General features: G+C 46.4%; 1 protein-coding gene across 3 annotated transcripts in view; it reads left to right on the top strand.

Annotated features, from left to right (window-relative positions):
* The first annotated feature begins 3,919 nt into the window (after positions 1 to 3,919).
* Positions 3,920 to 12,500, top strand: part of LOC147019640 (membrane-associated guanylate kinase, WW and PDZ domain-containing protein 2-like) — a 32,983-nt gene continuing 24,402 nt past the window's right edge. For all 3 annotated transcript variants that reach the window (XM_085894202.1, XM_085894203.1, XM_085894201.1), the window contains exons 1-2: positions 3,920 to 4,164; positions 5,363 to 5,442. In XM_085894202.1, the coding sequence (XP_085750328.1) occupies positions 3,935 to 4,164; positions 5,363 to 5,442 (310 nt within the window). In that variant the 5' untranslated portion in view covers positions 3,920 to 3,934. The remainder of the gene's footprint in view (positions 4,165 to 5,362; positions 5,443 to 12,500) is intronic.

Here is a 12,500-nt window from a genome sequence, read left to right as displayed (position 1 = left end):
ATTTGCAGAGACTCTGGATATCCTTTTGGGGGCCCTCGAGGTGCTCATTGAGGAGTTGGAGCCACTGGAATTATGGGTTTCCTTGGTCAAAACTAAGAGCCAGGCTTTCAATGACATCTTGGATGCTGCTGTCTTGTCTGTACATGTTTGTGGTGAGGATGTTGAGGTCACGGAGAGATTCACTTACCATTCATGTCTCTGCTAGCTGTGAGCCGGAGGTCGGTTGATGTCTGTGTCGGGCCTGGGGAGTCATGGATTCAATGGATCATGGGGTGTGGCACTGTCGGTACCTGTGCATGAGGACGAAAGTCTGAGTCTTCAGGTCCTTGGTACTTCCAGTCTTGTTCTATGGATGTGAGCGTTAAACTCTAACCAGGGATCTGAGATGGAGACTTAATTCCTTTGGTACCAGGTCTCTTCGGAGAATCTTTGGCTATCACTGGTCAGACTTTGTTTTCAACGAGCGGTTGCTGAGAGAGATTCAAATGATATTTGTTACCTGCATATTCCATGATCATCGGCTGTGGCTGTATGGACATGTGGCTAGTTTTCCTGACGCTGATCCTGCTCACCAGATTTTCAGTGAGGTAGCCTCGTGAGTGGAGGATGCCAATGGGCCGACCACGTGCCTCGTAATTGCAGCAAGTTGATCGGCATCTCAAGGAGATGGGAATGGGCCAGGCATCTGTCTGGGGGATGGCCAGACAGAGGCCCCTGGAGAACCAGAAGAAAGTGGACGCAGTGACGTGCTGCTGCAGCGCATGCTCCCATGCCTGACCTGACCTGACACTAAAGCTGACGACTCGCAGATAACTCCGCGGCACGTTGGGGTTGCTAAATGACCACGGACGCTGTCTGCGATGATCAATTTTGGCAGAGGCCTCGTGTTCAATTCCCACATTACCTTTCCAGCAAATTGATCCCTCCAGATCGGGAACTGTACTTCGTCGCCTACTCCTGTTTACTTCAAGTATGGCCGAGCGGAATCGTAAGTGGGATGTCTGACCATCGTGAATCAGCGGGGCAAAACTTGCATCCACTATTTACACACGTGTCTAACCAATCGAGAAAGAGATGCTCAGGCAGGTTGGAAACAAAGGGTCATATTAACAAATAGCACGTGTTTACAAATAATGCAGTGCCATAAAACATTCACACCTTTGTGCACGTAAACCCCTTACGCAATCACCTTTTTCATGAAAACTACAGACATAGGCACCTCATTCACCCTGGGAAATTAGACAAGGAAGAGTGATAGATAGAAAGATAAAGAAGGCGGGGCTCATTGGTGACCCCTCGCCCACCCAACCCAAGCCTGCTGGCTTACGTGGTCCCTACGTGAAAATGGGAGGGGAAGAAGAGAGGGTGATGCTGTAATGTGCCGTGTGGGAAGAAATGTGGTGAATGCTTTGTAATGTGTTGAAGAAATTATAAGAGCAGTGGTACTGATATGCATTTAACGAGTCGAGGGGGAAATTGTTGATGGTTTTTTTTTTGCATTCCAAATTAACGATTAACATTAGGGAAAGCAAGTGAAAGATCACGTAAATCAGTGTGTAATCACCAGCATGTCCAGAGAAAGAACTCCACAGCTCGTTCACTCTTGCTCTGTGGCTCGCTCGCATTCACTCCGCGGCAACGCCCGTCTGCGCAACAGCTCACGTTTGCCTGGCTTGTTCCTGGAGGACTTCTTCTGGCTCTCTTTGCTCCCTGGATGTACACAACTCTGAGTTCTGGGATCCCTGGACTTATAAAGCCCTTGGCTGAGGCCTGGTCAGCGACCCAGTGCAGCTTGTTTACAGTGCTGGCTTTTCATTGGAATGTGGTTGTTGTCAAGCCATGTTCATTGGTCGAGCTCCTGACTCAGAAACACTGTCCTCTGATAACCCTACCCATATGCGGTCCTTCCTGCTCCATCTGACGCTGGATATACTTGTGCTTCTGGATGGTTTGACTTTGTATTGTGGTTTTGCAATGAATTGTGGGTTTGTGTGTTGCAATGTGTGTTTGGATATGCAAAAAGAGTTGTGAAGAACGAAGTAGATGAAGAGGGGTTTGAGAGGAGTTACAGGAGTTACAAATTTAGAGAGGAGTTACAAATGGAATTCAAACCTACACAAGCACAACACATTTCCCTCTCCATTGATACGAGGGGAAAGGTAATATATCGAAACAAAATATTACTGATATATCTAAACCCCAAGGTTATTTTATGTGCTGGATGTCTCCACCTGGAGTTTTCAAAAACCGAAACACTATCCAAGGGTCACTTGGGATTGTTTAGTTACAAACCATTATCAGTGTCGACATACCATGGTGTTCGTCTTTTCACATTATTCAGTGTTTTGATCTGTGCTTTTCCCGACAACAGAAATGTCATTGTGATTTTTGTATGAAATTGTCTCGTTGTCATTGGAATACAATTTGGTGAACACTGATGTGGATACAGCACAGGCTTAATAGGAGAAAAATATATTTCCTTGTCTACCCGACTTGCCATCTGTTAATAAAAAATATATATATGCCTGGTGTTTGCTTAGTGGTTACCCAGGCAAAAATGCTAGTTGGAACTATAGTATATGAGAGTAGTACTCTCATATATTATAGTTGGTAACAGGAAAAGAATGCTATTTTTGCCTTGGAAAGGTGGCTGGCTTGGGATCTTAGGGTCCTGAGTTCGAGCACCGTTGGCTGCTGAATTCACACCAGGTGGGGTTGACTCAGCCTGTCATCCTTCCGAGGTCGGCGAAATGAGTAACAGTGTACTAGTGTAGGGGCACAGCATCAGCGACACAGCATCAGCGGCACAGCCGCACCCCATCAAAATGATAGCTACCCAGCCAAGCCTGTGCAAAGCTGGTAATAGGCCCAGGCTAGATGGGAAATGTAGGCCCCCAGTTCAAACTGCTCATTAAGTATTTTTGGAATCGGTGCTAAATACGTATTATTGTGTATGGATATGTACATGTACATGTGGTGTACATGATGTACGTCCAAGTAACAAAACAGAATAAAAACTAGAATGATTGAAAAAAGGTAATGGCAAGCAATTTTATTCAAAATGTATAGAAGACAATAGAGTACAGTACTGTAATAAGAAGCAGTAAATACAAGAGTACATTCATGTTTATTCTGCATTCTAAATTTCAGATCAGAAATGGTCATCACTTCGTCACATTCAGAAATGTTTTCCGTGCTTTTCTTTGGGCAAATTCATCAATTACACCAGAAAAATCAAGCAACTTTGCCTTGTTACTGTTGATGTTCAAAATTGCTATTCCATTCAAACGTTCTTGCACCATTGTGGACTGAAAGTATGACTTAATTCGTTTTAGGACACTGAAGCTCCTCTCACTGGAGGCCACTGTTGATGGCAATGACAGTAAAATGTGCAACGCGATGACGACATTTGGGAAAACATTGCCCAATCTCAAGTTCAATATTTGACCATAAATTTTCCTCGGTAACACAGCATCGAGTTTGAAATTCACATCAAAAATTATTTTAAGAAGAAGCACTTCACTCTGAATGTCACTTGAAATATGACTTGGGTATCGCAGCTGAAACTGATTAGCTTTTTGTAACAACTCATTCTCATCGAACTGCTTAAAGTGCCACAAAAAAATCAAAAAGTTCACAAATGTCCCTGACTGCAGAAAAGCGACGTGAAAGGCCATCGATAACGGTCAATTATGGTTATATATTATATAATATTGGTCGTAATATTTTGATATTAACCAATAACTCAAGAATCAATGTAAGTGCGTAATTTTTTTGTTCCTCTACTTTTTTCTTTTGTTCCTCTCTACTTGTTTAACATTAGGCCTCTCAAAATCGTAGGCCCATGTGAACTGGCCCACCTGCCCCCCCCCCTCTGTTCTGGTATGTACCCGGCAGCCAAGCTGCCATACACAAGAAGAAGAAGAAGAAGAAAATGCATGAAAAAGCCAATTTTATTTTCTTTATTTTGGCAGCGAATGGAGTAAACCCTACAAGTATCCCGGACGATGCACAGTGGATTGAAAGGGTCAACGATTGTGAGTCAAAGGCCAGTGCTGAACAAACTCAAAGTGGAGACCCAATCGGACCTGATTCAGATCTTGGACCTCTGCCTGGCAACTGGGAAATGGCTTACACAAGTGAGGGTGAAGTCTACTTCATTGAGTGAGTAGACAGTTGTGTGCTGGAGAGGATATAGTGATTAATGTTGTATGGCTAATCTATACTAATAAAAGTGTGTGTATGTGTGTGTGTATGTGTGTGTGTATGTGTGTGTGTGTGTGTGTGTGTGTGTGTGTGTGTGTGTGTGTGTGTGTGTGTGTGTGTGTGTGTGTGTGTGTGTGTGTGTGTGTGTGTGTGTGTGTGTGTGTGTGTGTGTGTTTTCATTAAGCATAACATATTATTTTTGCTAACTCCCCTACCCCCATTTCTCTCTCCCATCCTTGCTATTCCCCCTCCCAATACAGTGCAGTACCCTCCTCCTGCAGCCCCTCTCTCACTCTACCCTCCCCTCTCTTTCTCTCTCTCTCTGTCTGTCTGTCTCCGGATGTGTCTGAGCTGTGTTCGTCTCCGGGTGGTATTTATGTCTGGACAGGAGTTTGTCTCTGGGCTGTGTTTATAGTATGAGCGGTAGAAAATGGATTTCAGGCATTATTTTGTTTCCATCTTCATTGTTAGTCTATGCAGAATAATTTTGATGAAACTGTATGAATCGTAATTAACGCTCCACCGCACGCCTGCCTTCCCTTCCTCTCACCTCACACTGTCTTCCCTTCCCCCACCCCTCCTTGCTTCTCCTCCCTCCTCTCTCCTTTCCTCTCCACCACTTCGCTCTCTCCCCCACCCCTCTCTCCCTCCCCCACCGCTCTCTCCCTCTCCCCCACCGCTCTCTCCCTCTCCCCCACCGCTCTCTCCCTCTCCCCCACCGCTCTCTCCCTGTCCCCCACCGCTCTCTCCCTCTCCCCCACCGCTCTCTCTCCCTCTCCCCCACCGCTCTCTCTCCCTCTCCCCCACCGCTCTCTCTCCCTCTCCCCCACCGCTCTCTCTCCCTCTCCCCCACCGCTCTCTCTCCCTCTCCCCCACCTCTCTCTCCCTCTCCCCCACCTCTCTCTCCCTCTTCCCCACCTCTCTCTCTCTCCCTCTTCCCCACCTCTCTCTCTCCCTCTTCCCCACCTCTCTCTCTCCCTCTTCCCCACCTCTCTCTCTCCCTCTTCCCCCCTTTTTCCCCCTCCCCTCTTTAGTTTTACTTTCAGCGAAGTGATGAGTAATATTTGCTTGTGTGTTAATACAAGTATAAAATGTTCTCAGCAAAGGCATAAATTGAGAATATTTATTTGGTCTTTGAAATTATTTCCATTTTCAGCCATGACAGTAAGACAACTTCATGGTTGGACCCCCGACGAGCTAAGTTCCAGAAACCTCTGGAAGAGTGTGATGATGATGGTAAGATCTCGATTCTCTTCATTACCTCCACCTCTGAAAGTAGACGGAGGTTATCTTTTCACACCTGTCTTTATCTGTATTTTTGTCTGTGGACAGATTCTGATGAAATTTGGTGGACAGGTTGGATGTGTCATGATGAATTGATTAGGTTTTGGTGAAGATCCAGATCTGAATGCTGGAATTTTTAAAGTGATTCATCACCATTGAGAGATGGGGCCCAGAAACTAAAGATTGGGGCTCGTGGTACAGCAAGATAACGGAGGATAAATGGCAAAGAAATGACTTTGGCAACATTTGGACTTATCCATGGGAATGAATGAACAGGGAAGAGGTGTGAGAGCAGGGAAGGTAACACGAACCCTTTAAGGTCCCCTGACATGCAAAACTTTCTGGTTATTATCTTGCCAAAACAAAGTTTTTGCAAGATATGTTAGTTAGCTTGTATGTTTTTTTTTTGTTTGTTTGTTTGTTTGTCTGTAATCACCGCAGGTTGGTCGGTGGTGTGTGTGTGTGTGTGTGTGTGTGTGTGTGTGTGTGTGTGTGTGTGTGTGTGTGTGTGTGTGTGTGTGTGTGTGTGTGTGTGTGTGTCTGTGTGTGTGTGTGTGTGTCTGTGTGTCTGTGTGTGTGTGTGTGTGTGTGTGTGTGTGTGTGTGTGTGTGTGTAATCACGTATAAAAAATTCTGCAGAGCAAAGTTATCATTGGAAATTTTTGTAACTTCGCATATCAGAGTCCTATAGAGGTCCCTTTCAGTGCACAAAATTTTGAAGGTCAAAGGTCAAGGTCACTTTGTCGCAAATCAGGGGAGTCGACAAAACCCTTATTTTTTGAGTAATTTTGATCGGATCGTCTTCAAACTTCATGGGAATATAGTTCATGGTCTGGCGCTCAGCTGATTAATTTTTGGTGGCGATTGGCCTTGACCTTCATGTAGTACCTCAAATTGAACACCTCGATGAGTGCTTTCTAGATATGTCAAGCTTGAGACATTATTACGTCATTTGGTGACGTTATGAGGAAAACGCATATTTTTCATGGTTACTCTGTAGAACGATTCTCATCGGAATCTCTCGTCGGCAGATATTCCTCAAGGAGTCGCTCCTGGTGGATAGCAGCTCTGTTCACCTCAGTGTGACCTTAAAGAAGTCACACGTGGTCACCTTTTGGCAAGATACGGGTCACCCTGCGGGTGACATTGATTTTATTTATATATTAACTTGACCTTCCTCGTGAAGAAATCACCCATGTTTTTTTTTTTAAATCAAAAATGGGATAATTCGACCAATATTTCGATCATTTCTGAAGCTTTTTTTTGTTGTTGTTTTTTTTTTTTGTATACCTTGTCGAGGCTCGTATGAGAGCTAACACACAACGCACAGCAAGGGGGCATGAGACAGGAGGGGCGGGAGTGGGAGGGCCAAAACAGTAGGGAACAGACACATTTGGACATCTGTGGAAGGGAGAGGGATGGGGCGGGGAACATGAGGAAGAGAAGATGGACATTACAGGGACTTTCAGGAAGGAAAGCAGGGAATTTGAAGGAGGTGGGCTTGGGTGGATTATCGGGGGTAGAAAAGATCGAGGATTTGGATGGGGGATGATGAGAGGTGGTGGTGAACAGCTGTTTTGAAAGCCTGGAGGGAAGAATGGGAAAGAATAGAGTGAGGAAGTTTATTCCAAAGGCGGGAAAAAAGAGGAATGAAACGGTGAAGGTGAGCAGTGATTCGTGATTTTGGTAGTTTTACCAGAAGGGGGTTGATGGCGGACCTTGAGCGCCCTGTGGAAATGTGGTGGGGACAAATCGCAGAGAGAGAGCAGGGGGGGGGCAAGGCTGGAGAGGAGACGGTAGAAGACAGAAAGACCACCGACCAACCTGCGGTGATTTAGTGAGAGGCCCAAAGTCTCAGCTTCATTGCGGGAGATGCTGATGATCCTAAATGCCCTGGTTTCGACAGCGTGAAGCCGAGAAAGGTGGGAGGCAGGAGCACCAGCCCAGAGGGGAGAGCAATACTCCATCAGGCTTCGGACAAAAGCTTTGTAAGTGGTCAGGAGCTCAAGAGGGCCGAGGAAGGACTTTGCACGACGGAGGATTCCCAGTGGACGACTGGCTTTGGAGGCGAGGTTGGAAATGTGACTTTTACAGGAAAGGTCATGACAGATAGTGAGACCCAGAAGCTTGAAAGAAAAGACTTCTTCCAGAGGAAAATTCACAACTTGCTATGCCCCACCCCTAAAAAAAGTTGACTTCAGCGAATCGCAGCGTTGACGTCACATACAGAAACTCGCACAGAGTGGATTGACTCGAGATCTCTAGAGTCTAGAGTCTAGACTAGTCTGATAAATCGTCGTCCGTCCGACTAGTCCGATAAATCCATCGTCCGTCCGACAAGGCCGATAAATCCGTTCTGTCCGACTAGTCCGATAAATCCGTCGTCCGTCCGACTCGGCCGATAAATCCGTCGTCCATCCGACTCGGCCGATAAATCCGTCGTCCATCCGACTCGGCCGATAAATCCGTCGTCCGTCCGACTAGTCCGATAAATCCGTCGTCCGTCCGACTCGGCCGATAAATCCGTCGTCCATCCGACTCGGCCGATAAATCCGTCGTCCGTCCGACTAGTCCGATAAATCTGACGTGCTGTAGCTTTTATTTATTATTCTCTTTTTTTCATTGTTTTCTACTGGTGCTGCATGACGACAGTAGGAATAAAATAAATAAAAATGCAACAGATCGTCAGATTTATTGGACTACTCGAGACAATTGCGTCACAAGGTGTGTTCTGCACACAAGTTTTCATCGTATCCGGACAGCGAGATTGCTTTGTTTTATGCGCGGAGAGATACGGCCGATGACATGCCGGCCTTGCTTGTGATGAATTCGCCGTGGTGAAACATGTCCGCTGCGCTGGTCACGTCACCTCACTAAAATATTTCTGATATCGAGCAGTATGCAAGTCGAATTTACATTATTGAATTACGAATAGGATTTAGTCGAACCAGTTGGTATTGCCAAGTCTTCCTTTGATGTCCTCCCGATCATCATGAACTCCGGGAATTTCATCGCCATTTTCCTCTGCTTGTCCTGCTTCGGGCTCGAACTGCTAAGGCCGTATTTCATTTCCAGCTGCCTGAACTTCACCTCCCGCGACTACGTTATCCGACAATTCTCCATGTGATTCAGACCAAAATCCTTCATTTCTCTCACACTCACTGTCGTTACCAGACAAATGAAAGTCCATGTCATCCATTATTCAAAAACAAATGTTCGATTTTTTTTTTAAAAGCAGAAATGAACGAAGCGATTGAGTCGACCAATCAAATGTGGAAACGCACAGAAAGCCAATGGAATCACGTAGACCACAAACCCGTGTAATTAACGTGCAGCCTTTGTAATCCTGTAGTTGACGTCATGTGGGTTACTCCCCTTTTAGGAGAATTTTTAGGGGTGTTCCCGAAGAGGTTTGTTTTTTAAATTTTACAGAATGAGTATTGTGAAAAAACATTGTCAGATCTGAAATCACGATGAAGAACTCCTCTTGGACATATATAAATGAAATTTCAGTACTTTTGCATGTCGGGACCTTTAAGTAAGAGAGTTGGTTAAAGTGGGGTTGATTGAGGGGTGGGGGAGTAGAATTAGATTTTGGGTCGGGTGACATGAGATGGTAGTGCACCATGTGCTTTTAAGCACTGGAGGGTAGAGTGGGATTGAACAACCTCAGGAAGACTGTTACACAAACGTGAGAAAAGAATGGAGGTGGGCAGTGAGCCTGGGTTTTGGGAGTTTAACCATGAGTGGGTTACTTGAAGAACATGTGTATCCTGGAGATGTGGAGGGGTTGGAGGGCTCAGAGAGGAGATGGAGCTCGACTGGAGGACAGGCGGGAAAAAACAGAGGCCATTACATCAACCTATCTGCAGCATGAGAGCAACAGGTCTTGTGCTTCAGTGTTATCATGAGTGGTGCCAATAATGTTGGGAGTGTTGCCTTTGTCAGAATACAGGAGAGACAGTTGTGGTGCTAGGGCACCTGCCAATAAGAGAGAGAGAGCTCCGGACAACAGCCTTGTTGGTTACAAGTATTTCTGATTTTCGAAGAAGTGACTTGAAATCGGCCCAAAAGAACTCCATGAGCCTGAAATACATCTTTTGTGCTGATTATATTTGATGCCAGATAAGGGTGAAATGCTGATCAAATGGGACATTTGTGTTTTGCAATGAAGACATTAATTTTTGGATGTAATGACCTTCGCCAACGAAGGTGTATGGAGGTTATGTTTTCACCCCCTGTCTGTCTGTCTGTCTGTGAGCAGGATACCGGTATCTCAAAAAGTTATGGATGGATACGGACGTAGTTTGCTGGACAGGCTGGATGTGTGACAAAAAGGGATTCGATTTTGGGGAAGATTCGGGTCCGGATACGAGAATATTTTATTTGTCGAGTGATCTTTCACCATTGAAGAGATGGGGACAAAAACGTTATACCACGATATTTCAATAAGTTGTTGACGGATTATGACAAAACTTTGTGGATGAGTTGCGTATGTGACAAGAATAAGCTGAATAAATTTTAGTTAAAGTCTAGATGCAGATCTGGTCAATCAGTGGGAGCAAAATGGAAACTCCTCGTGCTGCTTGTCATCCTTGCGCTTCTTGTCATCGTCGTCATCGTCGTCGTCGTCATCGTCCTCCGACCGCTTGTCATTGTCATTGAGCTTGCGCTGCCCTCCGTTGTCATACTCCTCTTGCTCATGCTCCTCCTTGTGATCCTCATGCTCTCACTCTTCATCTTCATGCTCGTGGGAAGAGGTTATAATGTTTAAGGTGGTATTTGACCTGCATCGAAGGATCTCTAGTGTGCGAGAGATATCCCCTTACTTCTTGATTTGCAAGTCTTGCAAATGCAAGTGGTTTCCAGAAAGATGGACCCTTGTTGTTGTTGCCTCTGCGAATATATATGTATATATATATATATATATATATATATATATATATATATATATATATATATATATATGTATATATATAGTTGTGAATTCGCCATTGGCTGCTCGACTCGAATGGCGGCCGCCTCGCACACCGAAACGGACAATTCAGTTGTGACCCTCTCGGACCAACGCCGGGAGCTAGTCATGGGTGGGGGTTTAACTTCACCACGATCGTTCCAATTGCCCACCGGCGCAGGATAGTGTCGCTCGCCAAATTCGATCTACCTAAGTACCTGCGCGAATGGTCGACCAGGCGATCGCTCCTCGCCGCAGGTCGACTCCGGACACGGGCCGCTTGGGCGGCCCGTTCCCTGCTATCGGGATAAGCGAGCGGTGTTATCGCCGACCTGGACGGTTCACATTAATTACCGAGCGTATTAAGCCCACTACGAACCCTTTACGTGAAGCAGGATGGAGGGTCAATAAAGAAAAGACGAAGCGAAACGGGAAAACAGTTCACACAATGCACATTTATTACGCGACACTTGGAAAGCACACATATACAGCCAAACAGTCAAAATGCACATGTATCAGTTAAAACAAAAGAAACAATGACGCAGAGTTACTACCGACTATGCGCACACACGGCAACACTTATACAGTTCTACTTTACAGATGGCGCCAACACACATTTACTCAAAAGCAAAGGGAAGAAGCCACCCACATAGACAAGGGGGCAGACGGGCCTGTAGGCCAATATGCGCGTGTGACCTGAAGGAGCGGCCAGGTCCGCGAGACCGGTGGGTCCTACCCGCATCCTCGTGACGCGTTGGCGGACGAACCGCAGATGTGGCCGTGTGGCTGTGCCCCGACTCCGTGCTCCTTGGCGGGTTTCGTTGGCATGACGTTTGGAGTGGGGTGGGAACGGGGCCCCCTTTTTTCACTATCTCAGCGCGGGGGAAAGGGGGAATTGTTGATGCCTTGGGGGAGGAGAATGGCTGGCTGGCTTGGGTCCTGCGACGAGTGATCTCACACCGTGACCTCGTCGCCGACCGCCGTCCTTCTCGCCTCGGACTTGAGCTCCTTTGCCTCTTCCCGCAACTCTCCTCAGCCGACTGCAGAACCCAACTCTGACTTCGCCACCCGACTCCAGTCTCTGCCACACAAATGACTCGACTCACTCTGCCCTGCCGACACGCACTGCTACTGCCACACCCTGCCACGATTCGCCTTGCGCTCACCAGGAGAAAACAATATGCAAATATCCGGATCAGGATGACCTCGGGGGCGGAGCCACGCTCGCCAATTGGACGGAGGAAAAGTGGGCGTGAACCTCCCCTGATCCTAGAATTTGCATATTCCGATTTCACACAGACGCGCCTGGAGGCGGGGCCAAGCCGCTCCGCGCTTGCTCATTGGACGGATCAGAAGTTGGCATGTAGCGTTCTTGATCCGAATTCTCCCTCGGAAAGGCCGCCATTTGCACTCGTGGCTTGGTGCGTATCACTGAACGAGCCCAAGACAGCCCGACGCTCAGGCTTCACAGGTGATGCGGGAATGGCTGTAGAAGGAGAGAGGTGAGGGTGGTGGAGGGTTTATCGGTGGTGGTTTGATGGTTATGGTGCCGTTTGGGAATGACGGTGATGCGATGTTTGCGGGATTGAGTTGTGAAGGTAAAGGTCGTGGCTGTTGGCGTTGTTGTTATCTGAGGGTTGGAGCGTGGTTGCAGTTGGTGATGATGGCTGGCGTGGTGGTTGTTGTGTGATGGCGGTTGAGACGTGGTTGGTTCAAAACAAAGATAGAACAGAAAAACGGCGATCTCAAAGCGTCGCAGCCCAAATGAATCCCATAAATTCCCTCTAAACAACGGGTTTGGGGCTAACTACACATGCACTTAGAGTGATCTCACCTTCTGGCCCTGAATGGTGGTTTGGGAATTTCCACAGCCGTAACAATATATATATATATACACAGGGGGCTGCAAAAGTCGGTATACAGTAATGAAAAACAAAACGTGCACACAAAACGTATTTTATTGATTATACAAGCATATCAATAATAACATACCAATAATAAACATTAATCCCTCAAATGTTCCAATTCAACGAATTTGAGTATTAAATGAATCCTCG

Source organism: Eptatretus burgeri, chromosome 9 (genome assembly GCF_056783735.1).
Source record: "Eptatretus burgeri isolate ZD-2024b chromosome 9, Ebu_testis_v1, whole genome shotgun sequence".
NCBI classification, from domain to species: Eukaryota; Metazoa; Chordata; class Myxini; order Myxiniformes; family Myxinidae; genus Eptatretus; species Eptatretus burgeri.
Note: the sequence above shows the minus strand (reverse complement) of the source record. Positions and strands in the feature narration are given on the sequence as shown.